The sequence below is a fragment of the Columba livia genome, chromosome 8, assembly GCF_036013475.1.
Source record: "Columba livia isolate bColLiv1 breed racing homer chromosome 8, bColLiv1.pat.W.v2, whole genome shotgun sequence".
In the NCBI taxonomy this organism is placed as follows: Eukaryota; Metazoa; Chordata; class Aves; order Columbiformes; family Columbidae; genus Columba; species Columba livia.
This window is the reverse complement of record NC_088609.1, coordinates 18,461,691-18,481,498: the sequence shown is the minus strand read 5'-3', so window position 1 is coordinate 18,481,498 and position 19,808 is coordinate 18,461,691. Positions and strand designations below refer to the sequence as shown.

General features: G+C 39.2%; 1 protein-coding gene across 13 annotated transcripts in view; it reads right to left on the bottom strand.

Moving 5' to 3' along the window:
• Positions 1 to 19,808, bottom strand: part of CRB1 (crumbs cell polarity complex component 1) — a 118,970-nt gene that overhangs the window by 11,867 nt on the left and 87,295 nt on the right. For 4 of the 13 annotated variants that reach the window (XM_021294125.2, XM_021294096.2, XM_021294099.2 and 1 more), the window contains 2 exons: positions 19,373 to 19,457; positions 670 to 4,397 (listed from right to left, as the gene is read on the bottom strand). The exons of 1 other annotated variant lie outside the window; for it this stretch is intronic. In XM_021294125.2, the coding sequence (XP_021149800.2) occupies positions 4,182 to 4,397; positions 19,373 to 19,457 (301 nt within the window). In that variant the 3' untranslated portion in view covers positions 670 to 4,181. Of the gene's footprint in view, positions 1 to 669; positions 4,398 to 19,372; positions 19,458 to 19,808 lie in introns of those variants that run through there. 8 more of the 13 variants (XM_065072343.1, XM_065072344.1, XM_021294117.2 and 5 more) reach the window with 5 other exon arrangements.

Here is a 19,808-nt window from a genome sequence, read left to right as displayed (position 1 = left end):
TGAAAGTGAAGAAATAGTGTTTTATTTGTCTTAAATATGTCTTACCTGGAGGTGTCTTGGGGATGCGGTCACAGCGCAAGTATAGCTGAACTCCTCCGAGGGGACCCTTTCAGTTACAACTAGCTGATGCATTTGAGACAATAGGTTTCTATGTTTCCAAGGTTATTGACCTTTATTTAAAAGTAATAGAGAATCTTTTGAAGTGAACAGAAAGCCCCTTGTGGAAATGGGATTTAGATTAAGTGAAGAAAATTCCTACTTTGCCATTTTTCTGCCTGCATTCATTCACAGTGCTGGAAAGACAGCTGTAGTTTAAAAAACAGAGCATGTGATTCTCAGCTTGTATAAATTAGCTCCAGTGAAGCTGTATTGATTCATGCCGCCTTGGGACCTGGCACAAAGCACCTCCCTTTAATGGGCACAGGACAGTCAGTCACCATGGGTGTAGTCAGAGGATGGTGCGGATTGCAATGCTGAGGCTGGCAACCCCAACCACAGCACAGAGCACATTAATCTCATTTCCAAGAATGGAAAATGTTTCTTGATCACCTGATGCCAAATGGAAAATTTGACTTTCTAAACTGAAAATACAGTTCTGGCCTGGGATAATTTCCTTTGTAAATGCATGATGTAATAATCCCATAAAGCAAAAAACCCACATAGGTTGCATGCGGCTCAATATAATCCTTATTTATTGGTCATGTTGATCCTGTACACAGCAAAACAGTAATATGAATACACCATCTAAGCTATAAATATACTATGTACATACAGAGAAGGAACAGTTAATTTTACATAAAACGGAGAAGGCACATAATGCAGTGATACACTATGATCAGTTTGAGCTAGCCAAATTCCAGCTGCAGTATTTATTTTCTGCTTGGTGTAAATATTTCTGGGACTCTGAACGTTCCCCTCACTGTTTTGCTGGCTGGATGTCACCTGTTTCCAAGGGAAAAGGGACTTAAGTTACTGCATCCGTCCCCTGCTCCGGCACGTCTTCAAAGGGATCTGGTGCAGAGCAGATCATGTACTCTTACTTGGCACTTTCTCTTCCTTTGTTGAAGGCTGTTAGATATGAAGAGAAAGCTTAAATGGGTAAGGTTTGGGAGTATATTCTGCAATTGTTTCTTTAATGCATACGTTGCAAGTGATCACGAATAAATAAACTTACTTTTAGCTTTTGAGTCAAATAGTGAGATAGATTGAACAAATGTTATTTTGAAATATTTTAAGTGTTCTTTGGAGAGATGCCTCCATAATAATGGGGGTTATCAGTGCTTTTTGGGAAACCAGAAGCCAGTCCCAATATTTTTTCCTTATAGCAGCACAAATGCTCCCCACAACTCAGATATTACTCCTCTTCTATATGCATTTTATTATACCCCTGGACTGAGAAGCAATAAATAATTTGACAGCTGCTATATCATTCTTAATCTGTGGTTTAAATTTTGACAAAGATGGTATTAGATGTTCTTTATAATGTATTCACTTTTGTTTTAACTGTTGTTCCCTGGTTGAGATAAGGACTGGAAGGGTCAGTCTTCCTAACCATGCTTTTCACAGTCACTATAGCATGTTAATACAGTGACAGCTTTGGGACTTGTTGTACTTTTCAGGGCTACCATTGAGCTTTTCCAGCTGCAGCATCTGCCTCCCTGCCTTCTTTAGATGCTGCTTTGTTAATTTAGCTTTTCATAAAGTGTATTTAGAACTGATGTTTGTGCTTTTGGGGCCTTTTCTTGTTTTCTTCTTACGAGACCATAAATAGAGTTTTGAATATTTCACATTTTAATCCCTATTTGCTATAAAACATGCTCCCTCTAAGTTTTCTCACACATTGTCATTCCTGACTCACCATCATCCTCCCTCCCTTTCCTATGGCCTCACTGCTACAAAAGCCCAGCTTCACCTTTGCTGCAATCCAGCTTTTGCCTCCACTCTCCTCAAGTACCATCCACTTTCATTTCCTTTTCTTCTCCTACTTTTCTGTGCATTTTCATGGCTCACCTTTTTCGTTTCCTCTCCTTTGAGCCTGACGGCAATCACAGCTTATTCTAATCTTAGTTTAAAGGTTTTCCCCCTCCCTTCTCTCTCCTTGACTTACCTTCTATGAACCAGACTCATATTTCACTGTGAGATTTTCCTTTTGTTGTGCTTTTACAGGTGTCTTTTTAATTCTTTAGAAGCATATTCCTCCAGAGCTCTCTTTAGTCTGTATGAAAACTCTTCAGGCTTTTGTCTTCTCTGCCTCTTCCTTCCTCTGTACATGTTCCTGGGTATCTCGCTCAGCCCTATCGACTCTGTGGCAAGACTTTCTCGGATGTTCTGGATTCCTTCTCGTTTTCAGAGCTCCCTATCCCCAACTCCATCCCAGCCTGCAGCCTCACAGCTCTTCTTGTCTGCTTACTCATTGCTTGCTCCCTTGTTACCACAGATTCCAGTGTCCTTGCCTGCTTTGCCACTTTCTCCGCAGAGATGGCTTTGCCTTTGGGTCTCTTGCAGCTTTTTTGGGTGAAGCCAAAGCAATGTAAGAATCTGCATAAAACACTCGTGCTTCACTTGTGGTCTCATCCTCACATGCTGTTCTTTGTTGTCTTGTTTGCTGAGTGTTTACTACCTCAAACTGTATACTCTTTGAGTAAATTTCTTCTTTTTTTCCCAATATTTGTGTATCTTTCTAGAAATGATCACACCAAACAAACTTCATGCTATTCTTTATTATGATGTAGTAGGGTCTCATATGGCAAATTCCATAATGCTATGATTCAAAAGTATCTCCCATCATATTTTTGCTAACTTATTTTTCCATTCTTTCCTTATTTACCATTTGTACTCTCTGATTTTAGACTGCAGCTGTACAATGATTGCATTCAAAATAATAAGATTCAGTATTAAAGCTGTAAATTGGACTAGAATAAAATCTGTTGTGATTTTTGCTGTGACTGCATTCTGCTCTTTTAGCTCAGCTTGAATCCTACCATCACCTCACATTTTCTGTAGTGCCTTGTTTTTAAAGATATCTGTGAGGACTGAAAAAAATCAAGAATGTGCTCAATGTGCTTACTATCATAGTTACTGCTAATCAACTAATACAAAATTACATGTGAGTGACATTTGTCTTCAGTAATCCTTTAAGGAGTTTGTTCAATATGATTTATGAATTGATAATTAATTAAAAAGGTGAGTTAAACTCTTGGATACTGAGTGTGTGTCCTTGATTATGCAACTCCAGGAATAACCATCTGTGGTTTGATGCGCGTATCTGGGATTTTTCACAGCTGTGGGAACATACAAGATGAACTGCAGGAAATAAAGAAATGCCATCATGGACTTTCCACTCCATTGCCTCTTTATTTTGGGTTCAGTTTGTGTGGGAGCAATGTTTATGCTTTAATTTCTTGACTATATGTGAAAATGAACTGGATAAGTTACTGCTAAAATTTGCCTCTACATTTCAAAAAAACCTTTTGACCTGGCTATATTTTTTATTTTTGGCACATCGTTTCCTACTACAAGAATGATCATTAAATCTCTTGAAGGTTTTCAAATGTCTATTTCATTACAAGATTTCTTCCAAATTTCTGTTATTCCATTATATTTTATGTGTTAATTTCTTTTTCAACAAACAGTGGCAATCCTTTCCCTACTGAGATTTACGAGGTAGTTAAATGGGATTATCCCTGTTTTAAAAAAAGGAAAACTGAGGCATAAAAATTTATTTGCCCATGATCATATGAGAACTCTGAGCTCCAGGAGAAGTACAAAGTCTGTCATAATTATCTCTAAGCCAATTCTTTACCCGTAGGCCACTTATGCCTCTTTCCTGGTGCTTTGAGCATGAGCTTTGGGAAGTGTTTTTGAGCATGCTTTTTGGCAGCCTGTATTACTGTCTGTAATGCCTACTGCTGGTCAGCAAGGCTGGAGTTTCCTGTGTAAATAAAAAATGTCCTTGGATGGGTTGGTCCAAAACAATGATAAAAATGGCATTGGTTCACTTAAATGCTAAGGGAATTTAAATCTTATTGAACTTAAAAGAACAAATATTGAAAATATTGAAAGCCCAAAGTCATTGTAGTCTTTATAGTGAGTATTCCTGGTGTCAGAATGAAAATGAACATATCTAACATATGTACACTGTCCCCTTTCAGCCATCTTCCAGGATGGAGGAGCAGTTTCTTCTAAATCAGTCTTTCCATTGGCGGTGGCTGCACCATGTTCCACATCTCTACCCGCGATCCCTCCTTCTCCTGCCGGCTGGGGCTGTAGGTCCCTTGAGTCGCCCGTTTATTGGCAGCGATGACTGAAACCACAACTGCCAAGAAGAGGATCAATAACAAGGCCAGCGTTACTGAGCCAATGGAGGTGAGTATGTTCGAGATCAAGTCAGTTGTCAACTGGAAGGATTGAAATAATTACAATATATTTTAGGTCAAGAGAATACAGAGACACACTTAAGGAAGGAAAACAAAAATCATTCTATGGGTAGGGCTTTGCATAGATGAGCTACTGCTGAAGGACCATTTATTGGTATATAAGTCCATTAGCCTCTCTAAATTTTGTTTTTTTCAAATCTTCAGAAAATTACACACAGGGTGCTGGCTATTTAATATACAAAGCAGAGATGGATGAGTTTCATTTAATGACCCATTTAATCTGAAAACTTAATTTCTGCTAGAAAATAACCTGTGAGTTAATATGTGAACTATAGTACTATCTCAGCAATTATTTGCCTAATCACTTTAATAATAATTCATTATCTGTAGTTTGATTGTGAATACATTATTGCTAGTCATTGCTACTGCAAGTTAAACATTGAGCTATTTTGTCTGGATATCTACTCAGTCACATTTCTGTTGCTTTTGCTGCAGGAGTCAAGTTTATGTGAATACTTGTTCTTACATATAGAAAATGTGTTTACTGTAAATGTTTTTATAAAATGTGCTATTTCTACAGACATTCCTTTCAGTAAACTTTTTTTACCAGCATGTTTGCATGAAATAAGTGTATAGAGGCTGCCCATGAGTGCAACTGTAATCTATTCAGTGAGAAATTAATCAGTATATTTTCACAAATATGTTTGGAAATGTTCATCCAGCTCTTCTTCTGTATATAGACTTTATAGCTTCATCTACAGAAACACAAGCAGTACAGTACAGGATGAATGTAAGTATGCTCTGTTTTCATGTGGCAGTAGGAAATGTGATAATGTCAGAAGGCACAGTGCGCATAAACAAATCTGCCAGTTGAAAGGCTTTATACCAAAGAAATTTTACAGTTGGTAGATTAACATTTTATATGCATCTACATATGTGCTTTTTATAAAAAAAAGTTTTTTTAAAAAATATATATATTTTTTAAATGCTTATGGTGAGGTAAGCCACTGAAGTGATGTGGTTAGTGTGGAAAGTGGTCACCACGGACAGAATGACCCTAGCAGGAACTGAACTTCTGGGCAGATTCTGCCATCCATCATCTTTTTATTTGTATTACAAGTGACAGCTGAACTGCCATAGACAAATGTGTGCTTGAGGCTGAACTTTCAAATCCCCAAAAATTTAGAAATGGAAAAGAGCAGGTCAAAGCCTGTTTCCCAGTTAGATACTACATGTTACAAGATAGTCACCTGCTTACTCGTCATTTCTAGGAAGTGCATTTACAGTCCTGAGAATGACGACAATTTTGCATTCAGCAATGGATGTGCTGTAAGTGGCTGCTATTGCTGTGGCAGTGCCCTGTGTATGTCACTTGGACTCAGGCTGCTCAGATGCCTTTGCAGAAGAACAACAATGCCCCAGGAAAAATGTTAAAACAAGCCTTCCTCTCTTTTTCTGTCTGCCTCCACCCTGATGTAAAAGGTCCTACTATAACAATAAAAGGAAGTTTTGCCCAGGGATTCTCTGTAGGGGTTGGATGACCAGCTAGGATATTATTTTCCTCTGTCCTTGATGGCTAAATATATGATTCCCCTGATTTTAAAAACATTTTTTCAATAGAAATAACCTAGTGCAGGTGACAGACACATGACTCCAACCCTAAAACAAGGTGGCATGAAACATGTAAAAAACATGTAAAAAGAGTTACCTCACTGATTAAAATCTGGAGAGACGAGTTTATTACCATCATCAGATACAGAAGATAATTTTATTTCTGTGTTTAAGTTGCTTCTGATTTCTGAACATGAAAAAACTGACCTTTATGCCATCTTTTTGGGTGAGCTCTATTGATGCAAAAAATCTACCGTTCAGGTGCTGTCCCCTAGTTTATCAGCCCACAGATCACTACCCAAGTTTACAATATAGGTAGCCCCCTTAGCAAGAGCACTGAACTGATAGCAAGAGTTGCCAGAAGGCTCTGCAGTCTGGTCCCATCAAAATCAACTGCTTCTTTAGTAATTAATGGCTGAACAGTTAAATTAATTTGGAAAATCAGCTGGCTGATTACGAAAGAAAGATCTGAAAAGTTCGCCCCTCCCCCCCCCCCCCATCTCGGCATCTGTTCATCACAGTATTCAGTGAGGACAATAGACTGAAATAGTTGTAACTGGTGATCCTGAGGAAAGAAAAGACTGAGCAGCATTTTTAGAAACAAGGTGTTGCTGAGACAGCAGAAAGAGAGGGTTTCTGTTACTGACCCTACTGTGTATTTTGCATAATGGTGTGGACTGGACTTTAAAAAAGCAGTTCAGATGTAAAGGTCCCACATGAGCACTTCAGGTTCTTCTGGTAAGTTCTTGCCTGTTGCTTCCACCATAGATCTAGACTATGAACCTCTCCAATGTTTCAAGGTGCAGAGCCCCTCTGACCACCATGGGACTGCTCATGCCAGATGCCGCTTGTCTGGGTGTTCGCAGCTGCATAGTGGGTCACCCGCGGCTGTGAGGCTGTGGGTGTCCTGTGGCGCTGGGTAGTGACCAATGCAGAGTTGATGTCTCCTTGATGAGACCACTGCACCACAACATCACTTTCAGCTTCATATAACACAGGCTGCTATTCACTTCCCCAGGTTTTCTCGTTAAGATCTGGTTAGTGAATTGACTGGTCGGGAAATGGCTGCTCGCTGTGAATACACAATTTTTTGGTGTGTTTATCAGAAAGCCATGGCAGTGTCCTACACAAGAGGTGGTCTGTGTCCTAGAGCTTCAAAAGCAGAATGTGAAAGCTCAAGAAAGAAAAAGACAAAGCAAGGTAAACTTCAGCTTGACTCAGCACAAAAAAAGCCACAGGAGAACTGGAAATTTATGAAGAGAAACAAGCTACTGCGTTTTTTTGCTAAAGACCTTTGTTGTTGAGGAAGCCTATGAGACCCCCACATACACTGGAGGATGTTTAATTTTCTGACAGGGAAATACCTTTATGATTCTCATTACACTTTAAGCAGGAGGTTGGACTGGGAGACCTCCTGAGGGTTCTTCCAACCCAAATTACCTTATGAGCCTGTTTAATAATTGGTCAGTGACAGAAAAGTTGTGAGAGCTCCCCTACTCCTAATATACAGTAGCTGTCAGTGGAAGTTGTATCTGCAATGGTAATGGATGCTGATGGCAAGATGATGTCACGTGCCATGGTGATACCAACAAAATGAAGTCTGCTAACATTAAAAGGCCAATCTGCTTCTCTCTAAGATATTTTATGTAGTGTGTTTTATGCATTTGTCTTTGGATGTCAGGTGGAGCAACATGGATTTATTTTGGCAAAATTGAAAAAAATTCTTGAATATAGTTTTCATGTGGTGACTAGCTTCATCTGCACAGAGGAGGAAATGCAAGAAAAATCTATTTTTTTGTCTTTTTTTAAAAAGCCAAATTACTTTGGCTTTTTACTGGTAGTTTCATTTCAAAGCTGATTGGGGATTTTTTACAATTTAAAAATTGTTAAATAAAAATTATTTAAAATGTTTAGATGAAATAAATCATTGGATAGAGTGAAAATTCTTTTTAGGGCTGGGTTTTGCTTTTACTTTGTTTATTTCGGTAGACTGGTTGTTCAGTCTTGGTTCATTGATTTGCTTTGTAGGTGAACAGTTTGGAGTAGGAGGGCCCAGTTCACAAGGCAAAGCTCAGTAGCATTTATCAATCTGGTATATGTATGCTTACCTATAAACAAACTGCATTCCAAACAGTTATTTTATAAGAGGGAGACATTAGGGACTTGCTATATATGAATGTTTCCATGTGTGCCAAATGTCAAAGGCAAGTGGAATAGCACAAGGGAGCCAGCGAAATACACAGGCCCTCTTCCTCCTGTGTGTTTTACATCAGCACGATTTAGCTGATCTAATCCTATTTTATGTCAGTATGGGGGGTGAGAATTATGGCCACAGACACCAAGGGCTGAGCCAGATCAGGGAGAGAGAAGAGAGAGCTGCAGTGCCAGCAGAGCAGTCGCTATGGGTTTGAGAGAAGCAGCATGAGTTTCCTCGGGATGCTGCTACCCTGGCATAAGGTTTGCTTGGGAGAGCGTGGCTTGGAGAGAATGTGTGTGTCTTTGGGATGTGAAAGGAATAATGTGCTCTGAAAGCAGAAGCATGCCTGTGTTGCTGGGCATTAAGAATTAGCCTTCATTTCAGCACTCGCGTAGAAGTGTTCCTGATTCTGGATGCTTTGCACGACAGAGACATCAGCTCAAGCTTTAAAGCACAGGGACTGCTAAACCCCAGAGAATTCCCTTCTCTGCCACATGCAGGGCTTTCTGGGAATTCTGCAGCTGCTCGTGTGCACTGGAGCTTTTGCCAGCAAAGTCTCCAGATCCCAAGTCCTGACACCACTCATGAGGTTATCACTTCATTCACAGTAAGAACATCTGATCCACGCCATCCAGATTTACTGCCCCCAAATCAAAACCATTTGCTACAGTAATGAGGGACGATTGGCTTGAGTGGTCCTAATCCATGTCAGAATTACTTTGAAAGGTTTGGGGGTATATAGGGATAATACTGAGCAGCCAAAGAAAAGCCATTAACTTGATTAAAAAGCCCATAGATACAATGAGTTTATTTCATTGAGGATTTATAACCATCTTATCGGAATTTTTTTCTGTTAAATGCTGAATGCAAATAAGAATCCCAGTAGTTCTAGAAGAAATCTAGTCAGTCATACACAAATCTGTTATAATGAGATGCATTGATAACCCCAGATTGTGGGACTAGTTTGTTTTCAACAGCAGTAAAATGGCCATAAATCTATAGATTGACTTTGTTCTAATATAAATACCTTAAATGAGTGGCACATGAAGTACCTTTTCCATGATTTTTTTTCCGCCTTCACAAGCAAATACTTATTGCTCTCCCTCGCATTATCTGTAAAAGTAGCTGCTCTGCTGGAGCTAAACACCAGCCAGTGCGTCCCAAGAGCCATGTTGACCCAGTTTTTGGGCTGCTGAGCTGAACCAATAATCCATTTTGGACTCATTAAACAGAGCAGATTCATGTCCAGCTGAGCTGAACACTGCACAGGCCACTGGAAATGGCAAACTTTTTTGAAATTCCATACACATAATCTATTTCCTTTAACTGCTTTATCCTCTTATTGTTTTATCCTGGTTTCCTTCTTCATGCTCTCGCCCACGTGGTCACTTATCTGTGTTGGGTGTGCCTATACACAGTTATTATTCAGGTACTTTAACAATTAATCCTTTCTACTTTGGTACCTGTGGCAACAAAGGAAGCAACACTCCATGTCTGTGGTGCATCTTAGCTGATTTTCCACTGTTTATCACTAGTGAGGCCACCAATGCCGTTTCCTTCTGCACATCTTACAACTCTTCAGTTTATCTCGTGGGCTTCAAAAGAGCCTTTTCTGTGGCAGTCACCATGTACAGCCCTTTTTCTTGCCTCTGTGTGTTAAGGAAGTTGTTCTGGAATGGTGTGATATTTGCTGTACTTTAAACCTGATGTCTAACAAGCTTCAGGGATATCTGGTAAGAAAACTATTTGAATTCTCTGAAACTCAGAAGCAGAAAGCGAGAGAAAAAAAAAAATGGACCTAAACAGATCGCTGCAGGGTTTCCTTCTAGTTTTGCTTCCTTAATGAATAAGAACAGGGTTGATTTGTAGAAGAACCTGATTCAGACCTGGAGCCTTGAATACCTGGTCTCTGTCACCTAAGGATGCAACTACTTGCAATCAGCCACCCTGTTGCTGCAGTTCAGGCTAGCCTGCAGTTGCTACATGTTGGCTGTGGTGCTGGTCACAGGTAGCTTTGCCTTCTGCATGCCAGGTAACACCCCAAGGTAAGCGTGACTGCTTTTCTCTCCACATCTTAGGTACTTCTACCTCTGACACCATGTCCGCTGGGACGAGGCTATTCTGTCATCCCTCATCTGTCTCTCTAGTCCTCTGAAAATCTATCTGTAGTATATACACACAGTCTTGAATTTTCATCATTGCCGTTGCTGTTTCTGCCATCAGCCTCTGAGTTGTTTTCCTGCTATCTGCAGGAAAAGACAATCCTGTTGCAGGAGGGCCTGAACGAAATCCCAAGTCCTCTACGTACCTCTATGGACATTGTTGAAGACAAAACTTAGGTGACGACTTCTGATGTGTGCAGAAGATCCACAGTACAAGATATATATAGGCAGCTCACCTTGAAGAATAATGTTTGTAAGTATTTCTTTTTATTATTTCTCTATTTTCTGGTGGGTATTATTGTCTAAATATTTTCTTAAAATGTCTCTGAAGATATTATATTCACTGCCACCACTATCTACTATGTTTGTCTATGAAATATAGTTTAAATAATTCATGTCAGTTGAAATGTGATAGCTCGAATGAATTCCTTCCTGGAAAGTATAAACTTTTGCTAGTCTGAAAATTCTTCTTGAAAAGTGCACATGTAGACAGAATTAGTGTTAGCAGCTATAATGATAAACTGATCACCGTATTGACCAGTTATAGATCAGAAAAATGCAATATTTTTATTATATTTTTTATTAGAGAAGATGTGAGAAAATGAGGAAGTTTGAGATGATTGAATCTAGGATTTAGCTGGGCTTGCAAAGAAAGTGCCTCATGAAGAAATGCTGACAGCCTCCCTCCCTGACACGTGAAGTCACACTGTTGTGAATCTACAGAAGTTAACAAGGAAGTTTGTTCTAATTATAGTGGAGCAAGAAATTAGAGATGGAGCTCTCTGAAGTGTTGCGACTGGAATTGTAAAGCAGATTTCAGTTAAGCAAGGGTGTTATTCACATTAGTCTTGATCTTCCAGTCAGATCAGCATAGACAGACCTTCTCCTCCTTCCCAGACCAGCCTGCAGGACCGTTCCTGGACCACTTGGAAACTGTGCTGTGTTTAAATGACAATAATTTACCCCCTCCTCAATGCTAGCACCTGCAGTAATGTCTGGCTCAGGTAGCCTCTTATTTACAAAATGAGTCTCTCGGATGTAGCTTTTCAGGCTCTGAAGCTCACTTTTAGGAATTCATCTCTAAAGAACAGGCTACATACAGTAATTATTTATTTAACTACTTGTAATATTGATGTCTGACATATTAGCTGTTTAATGGAAGAGGCCCAGCCATTAAAATAGTGGTGTTTAGTAAGTCTGGGATGGTTTGTCTTAGGCAGAAGAAATACTATTTCTGATTTTGGCCACAGTACTTTACGTGAGCTCAGCCACGGACCCAACAAAGGCATAAGTACATAAGTAGATCCTTAGAGTCTCCATCAGATATTTTGCTGGATGAGACGCTCACAGGACAGAGTATTAAATGTCTTTTCACTCGGCAGTGTTGGTTATACACAGAGAAGTGATTTGGCTGGCAGTTTGGAGGAAAGCTCTCATTAAGCTGTGTGCTCTGAGAAGACTCCTTGATAGCATTTCTGCAGTAACTGCCAGTGCTAATTTTGTAAGTGTGCTCCAGCTCTTTTTAAGATCATCTTGGTGATGCAGCACAGATTAAATGTGCAGCTCCCATGTGTTATTATGAGATGCCTTTTAAAATTCTATCAACAGCCTCTGGTGTAGGAACTCAACCATCTGCTGCAATCTGAAAGCATAAGAAGGAAAATCTATAGCTGGTGCAAATCCAGCCAAACCATGTTGAGGAGGAGTTTGTCCCATAGCTGTTAAATTGCAGGCTAGACAAATGTTTTAGTAAAGGTGTCTGTCTCTGGGGTGTAACACCGCTTTCCAGTTTGGGAAATGCTTTGGGGTAGGTTTTTTACATAGGTAACAGCGTGATGTTTCAGGTGGTGTTTCTCCATAGGGTATAACTGCATTATAGCCTCAAGACAGCAGACTCTATACGAATAAATCTTTGTGGTGGATAAAAGCCTTATCAGACAAGCATATTGCAGGAAGGAATGGATGATATTAAAAATCAAAATACTATCACTGAAAACAATAACTTAATGTCATTGCCCCTCATTTAGCTTTGTTGAGTTTATTGCATCCCCATAGTCACCACAGTAGAAATGACTCCTGAAGAGGGATTTTGAAGAATACACAGTAGTGGACTTTTGAGGAACTCTGCTCCTGTTGCCATGGGAGAGTGAAGTGGGTGGGAGGGGGTCAGTAGGTTAAACCCAAAAGCAGGAGAAGAATAGGAAGGGATGCTACAGTGCTGATGATGAGGGCAGGACAGTTAATTCCTGAGAAAAAGAGAAGAAGAGAAATTCAGTAGACAGAGTGAAATAGTTAAAATGATGAGAAGGAAGAATCAATGTCAAAACATGAAGGATGAGGTTGTAACATTCAAGATGGGGCTGATGGGAATGACAGCATTTGGATAAGAGAACAGGGCAGGAGACAATAACAGGCTATCAACAGCTATGATAAGGGAGAAACTAGCCCATTTCTAATGCAAACTTCTGATTTTTTGACTTTTGCACATATTCCTCTCTGAATCTAGATTCCAATCTTTTCTGTATTAGGGAAAATATGAGGAATTTTGCTGAGGTATTCAAAATCTGGAAGAACAAAGCCCTTTTGCATGTTGTTTCTCCTCACTAATTTGTTTCCACGGGTTTTGTTTTCACCAGGCATGATTTGCTTGTGCATTATTAATTTCAGTTTAATGGAGCTGCGCAATCTGAACTGTGTGCATAGATCCGGTTGCTCAAAACTCCACTTTCTAGCACACAACAGTTGAGGTTAGAAATCTCTTGTTTAATTAATGATGCTAGTGGTAGATGTTGTTTTATTTCTGTAACCAGACCTTTCAGAACAGCACTAGGTACCCATCGAAGACTCACACCACAGACAGACGTCCTCTGTGGGCTCTGGTCCCTGACTGTGATGATGTGAAGCAGGGTCATCTGTCTCCCCCAGACCCTGCTTCTCTGTAAGAATTAGTGCAACCTGGGCTGAGACTGTTCATCTTGCCTCTTCCCACTTCCTGAGGGAATAAGAAACTGTTCTGTCCAATGGTGCATAATAGGTGGGTCAGTGGTGTACGGTACAGCAAAGACAGAGTTATGATTCCTGTTTTATTTCCTAATTGCCAGATACTCTCCATTCCCACTTCTCTGCTAATAAGATAAGCCTACAGTATCAAAACTGTTCCATGAAATTCTTCTCCCTGTTTGGTGCTAAGCTCCTGCAAAACAGGCATGTGTTGCTACCTAGCATTAATGTTACGCTGTCAAGTAGTGATGAAGTAAGTAGCTGTTTGACTGTTTCACACTGTCAGACAACAAGGTATCAAGTCAACAGCTAGCCTTTGTTGGGTGCAGCACTTTGATTGCAGCCATCTCGTGCTTCCAACTGTAAATATTAATGGTATAAGATAGATCTTTATTGGCTACATAATACTTGCCTTAGCACACTACATAACACTGTTGCGTTACTTAGCTAATTATATTCCTTGATAATAATTTTGAGTATGTTTTTATCCTACTGGCTTTTTTTCTGGTAGAAAGTTGGCTAGAGACATCGTTACGTTTTAGCTTCAGGAAAGACTTTGGAAGAGGTGCATACGTGAAAAGTGTAAATGAAAATATAAACATTGAAGTCAATAATTACTCCTTGAAACCATTTTAAACTTGATTCATATGTTTGATTTTGTCAGCGAGTGTATTGTTTCTTGTAGCTTTTTTCTTTTTAGTGTGCTTGTTGATAGGAACATAGGAATCTGTCTCTAACTGTGACATTTACCTCTGTCCTCAGGAATTCTTGGATCAAGTACTGCATACCTCATATAATATATAGTAATTTTATTAATATTGCTGGCATTCAACAGGTTTGCATCTGAATGTGATCTGGATGAAGCCAACTCTAATAACTGCTTTTTGGGTATCTACTGAAGATGCAAGTGGTTTATGTAGTATCTTCTATTTTATAGCCAGCACAATACTTGAGGAAAAGGTCTCTAAAAATGCATTAGAGATTTCTCTTAACTTTCTACTCCATGCTTTTACCTTACTGCCACCTAAAGATAACTAACAGAAAATACATTGTACTTCAGATTAGAGATGTTAGGAAGATGTTAGGAGATGTTAGGAAGTAATGGCAGCCTTGTCCCTGTCTTTCTGTTAAGATTTCCTACACTTTCAGAAGATTTTCTTATTTCATATTTCATTTCATATTTCTTATTGATAGGAAAATAACCTGCTGGCTGAGCTTACTGAATTTATCTCTGGTGCTCCAAGACAAGGTACATTGACTACGAGTGCAACTCAACGGTGGTTCTAGGCAGGTGAGTAATTTAGATCTGGGACCTCCTCAGTACAGGCTGGAAATAGTATTTTCTACAGTGTGTGGAATGAGGTTAAAATCCATCTTTATCTGCAGCTGTAAGCTATTTCTGACAGAAGCCCCCTTTTAATTCCAGCTTTCTCAGGTCGCAGAACTGTCCTCTGTTGACAGGCAGCCTAAGTGGCTCTTCCTTCTCAGATCCATCCTTGATGCCTTATTTCTTATACAGTAGCTTTCAGTTTGGAGATCCCCTTTAAAACAGGCCAATATCCTTTTGTCAGAGAGGGAAACTGAAGCATGAAACAGGGACATGATTAGCTTATGATCAGTTAGGCAACCTAAGGTGAAAATTGTAATCAAATTTAATCTCTTTGTGCTGCCTAAACACTGCCTGCACAAATGCCTGCAGTCAGTCCCAGTACAACAGTCACACCAGGGCAGCCCTGTCCAGGCTCTAGCACTTCCATTGAGACTGAGAACCAGCCAGGTCTGGGAGACAGTTCATCCCCTGCCATAATCCCACTCTGAAGTCCCATGGACCTGAAGCTTTGCTTATTTGCTGTCTTTACTTTTCATACCACAAATAAGCTATTGAATTCAATTAATAACTTAATCAGTGATTTCCAAGATGCTTCTTTATGGCTCTGAGTAACCGTTCTGACTGATACTTGCATGTTTCCTTAAAACATTCCCAGTTTCCTACTTAGTTCAAGATTTGTAATCAGGCAAGTTATATATGATTTTGACAGAAGTGTGTCATACATTAGTATTTTCTTCTGGGAAGATATTTGGCTTCTTCTTTCATCAGTGGTTTTGGGAAAGGATGAAAAAAGTGATCACAAGCCTGGAATTCACCTTGAGAAAGTTTTGAGCGGAGAAGGATTTTGTTTCTGGGCTCTGTGTCCAGGCCAGTTACCCTCCCACCAGCCTGTGCATCAGGCCTGAGTGTTCTTCAGGGGAGGGGGCAGCTGAGCACTGAAGGGAAATATTACTTTCATGTGTACTCCATCTAGAGAACTTCACTGTTTCAAAAACAGCAGCAGGTTTATTTATGTTTTATAGATTTATATAATGTTCTATTTATTTTTTGAAGTGTCATGGTTAAAATATCCCAGGGTAGATTTTTGGTCTCTAGTCTCTCTGTTCAGTTCCTAGTAAAGGACAAGATAAAAACACTTCTGTACCTTACAGATGTGCCCCAAGCATTCACTTAGAATAATCAAGTCACTCTTAACTAAGATAGAGTCTATTGTTCGGTACTGTCTCCATCTGTATGATTTTTACAAATCCACTTTGCTTACAATTTTCCTATTTGTATATTAATTTCATTTTCCTCAGCATCACTTTGTGCCTCCAGGGTCTCCTCCAAACCCACTTTTTTGGTGGCTTCAAGGAATGTTAGGCAATATTGACAGCACTGAGGTTTTCTTTGGAATTCATCTCTGCACTGGCTTCTCCAAAGAGATCCTCAGCAACCTCCGAGGTTCCCAGACAATATCACATACTGAAAAGATGCAGAAAAGTTTGTATGGGGTTAACAACTTCCCGATCTGCAGAAAGTGACAGAAGATATCAGTTTTTACTAGTGGGCTTACATCCACTGTGAAGGACATATTACACTTTCATATGAATAGAAACCAAGTGTTTTCTTTTGGCCTGAATGAGTTTCATGTTTGATTAAAGTAAACAATTAAATAAGAAAGGACAAAAAAAGTTTCCATGAGACACAGCACAGTGTCTCATGCGACCCTCATGTGCAATATGCTGCCTCAGTTCACAAAATGGTAGACGTTGGAATAAAAGAAATAACAGTTACACCACTATATAAATTTTGTGGGGAGATGTTATACCTACGCTGCCATTTCACGGAGGGATTTGAATCAGCCCCAATAAGAGGACCAAACAATTTCCTGGGCAAGAGGGGGAAGAGTCTTGTCCCTTAGGGGATATGAAGAGCGGAGCCGAAGCATTATCTGTGCTGCACCAGACAGCACCATCTGCTCCCGGGCTCCGACCTGGCTTCTGTGAGCTATGCCCTGAAGAGCTGCTGGCTTAGCAAGGTTAATTCCAGTAGCCAAGGTCCCAATCCACTACCCACTGGCATAAAAAGAAATATTTATTTTTATTTCAGTAATGTATAAATTACACCACCAAGTATTTATGTGCTTGAGAATCTCCAAAATCCCTACCCTAGCATTTCATAGGGTCCACCAACAAACAAAGTTGTCTGCAATGGTGCAAAATCTGCTCCTGTTAAATAATTACAAAGGTTTGTAAAGCTGCTGATTCTCCTGTCCTTTCCACTGAATTACATCAGTATCACTCTTATTTTTTTTTTATTTCACTGGTCTTTTTCTTCTTGAAAAATGAATAATCTTTTCTTCCAAATATTGTTTGAATAAACTTGAGGACTGTCATATTTGCTGCACAGTTATTTTGGTACAAATCTCAGATATTTGTGTAACAAGCTCTGCCTCTCATTTAAGTGGCTCTGTGTATCAAAACGGATAACTGTTCCCAATCATTTGAAAATAATTTTTATATCCTCAAGAACAGGAATTCTTTTTATTGCTTTTTAGTGGAAAAATATTCTGTAGACCTAGCAAAGTGCACAAAAAATTTCAGATGTTATTAGGAATGGAACTTTGTAACAAGAACTGAAAAATACTCTGCACAAGAATGTACTCTATAGGTGGAGTTCATAAAGAGATGTGAAGGCAGCCTTGTTTTATCTGGAAACATGATTTCATGGACCTTTTATAGTAATCTTAAGCATATGATTAGTTTCGGAGACATTAATGCTAGCCTACAAGATGCATTTGTTATGCTAAGCTAATATGTCCATAGCGTTCAGGAATTATAGCACTATCACTGTCTAAATAAAGTGGTGGTTGGAATCGAGGGCCTTGGTTTCCATTCAGGCACCTGAATAAATGTGCGTAGATTTGTTGAAGTGCTTAACTGGTAGCACCTGGGAAATTTCCATATTTACCTTTTATCTGGCATCCTTTATCTGTCTGTCTGTCTGTCTGTCTGCCTATCTATCTATCTATCTATCTATTTATCTATCTGTAAACATATCTAAGGTGCAGGTAACTCTTGATCTTTGTAATTGTAATGGTGGTGAATGAGCTTCCTGTGGAGCCATGTTGGTCCTGGTCTGTCAATAAATTCCATTTAAATCCTCATACCCACATTTCAGTTCTCTTAATTTTAGTGAAGAGAACAAACACTGAATCCCAAGACACTGCTGGCACTATGCACTCAGTATGTTACCTTTTCCATCATAAACTCCCTAACTTCTGTCCAGTTTCTTTTTCTTTTCATAAGCACTCAAGTGGAAGCCCAAATTATATTTTCCAGCTTGAAAGTGAGGCTGGAGATTTCTTCTGTTTAGAAACTTTTGATCAATTAATTTATTTGAAATTTATGCATTTGCAACAGATTTAGGGTCTAGTTTCAGGCAGTATCCTTTCAAGTTGCCCAGTAAATAAAAAGCATCTTACTATGCAAAACTGGAATCCCATAGGTAACTAATGCTGCTGTTGGGATATCACTGCATTGTTGTTCTCTAGATAAATATCCGTGCTTTTTACTAGAAACAAAGTTTAAAAAATTTACCACTGAACACTGCTTCATTTCTGTTTTCAGTGGAAAACAGTCAACAAAATACAAACAAAAACTTTTCAATACTTGCAGCAAAATAATTTTCTCATCAATTGTATTTTAGAAGGCAAAGTAAATGGAAACATGCAGAGTTTTGGTATTAGATCATAGCAATGGCTAGAAATACCAGAATTACTGGAATGATCATTTGAGTTTGGACAGTCCTTAGAATGAGATCAGAATTATGGGTTTTGTATCTCCAGAGATAACTGGAAGACAGAGTATTTGTTCCTGCCCTCACTGAAAAAAAAAAAAAAAGTAGAAGAAGTAAAAGTAGAGCATTATTTTTAAATTTGTGAGTTAATTGTTCTAAGGCAATGTTCAGAATACCTTCCCTCAGTACTAAGCTTGCTACATTATTGAAAGATAGAAAAAACAGATAAAAGAGAAAAGAATATTAAGTCTCATGAACCATGGGAGAGAAAAGATATAAAATTTAGTATCTGAACAATGCAGGCATGGAGTGGATGAACATGTTATGAAGTGAGCAACGACTGAAGTAAATGCCCATGTGATGTGAAAGTGACTCTACAGGGAAAACATCAGAAGGTGAGAAAAAGGAAAACAATGCCATTGCAACATAAAGGATGGTGTACAGACAAAATGTGTTAGTCTGAATATCAAATGTGTTATGTGAATACTGTACTTGAGCCGATTCCTGTACTGCAGAGCGTTATGCTGTCACGTGTCATCTGGTTTCCCTTTTCTGCTTATATTTACCATGTACATTAAATATGCAACTGCATTTCAGTGATGCATGCAGTAATGCTGGCCTTGTGAGGAGCTTTCTTGTCTTTCCCAGCTAAGACACATCAGATAACCTTATTGTCTTTGCATCCTAATGTTTTTGTACCTTATGTTATGACACATATTAAATGTGTCTCTTGCAATATCCTTTTAGAAGTTTTAGTTAAATCCTGTGTTTTGAACACAGACTAATAGAAAATAGCAAAGGGTATTAAGGGACTGTTCTGCTCTGAAAAACAACTGTAAAAATGGCATTGTGACATTTCCAATGACTTCCAGAGCAGAGCTGCTCATTTTACAAATCTAAAGATGTTTTTTCTTACCCCACGTTTGACCTGGCACAGGAATAAAGCAGGGTTCTCTCTGGCTCCTGCCTTCAATGGTAACGATCCTGCCAAGATGGGTGATCTACAACCATGTGAATGACACGAAAACAAATAAATTCCAGCTTTTCCCCCAGTCAGTTACACTGACTCTGCTAGGCTAATAAAAATAGTAAAAACTTACTTCAGTCAATGAAATAATATTATTTCAATAACCAATCATGAGACTGTAATAAGTTTGCCTGTGCTGTACAGTGCATTTCTACAAATAGTTGACATTATGAGGTTTGTCTCAGGGTCAGGTACTACAGAGAATAAATCAGAAGTACCAGGGAATAAATACCCTTTATGCTTACAGCAGCAGCCTTACAGAATAGGGGTTATACAGACCAGACTACTTTCCTTCCCACAGTCTGCTCCCTGTCTGGACCATAGG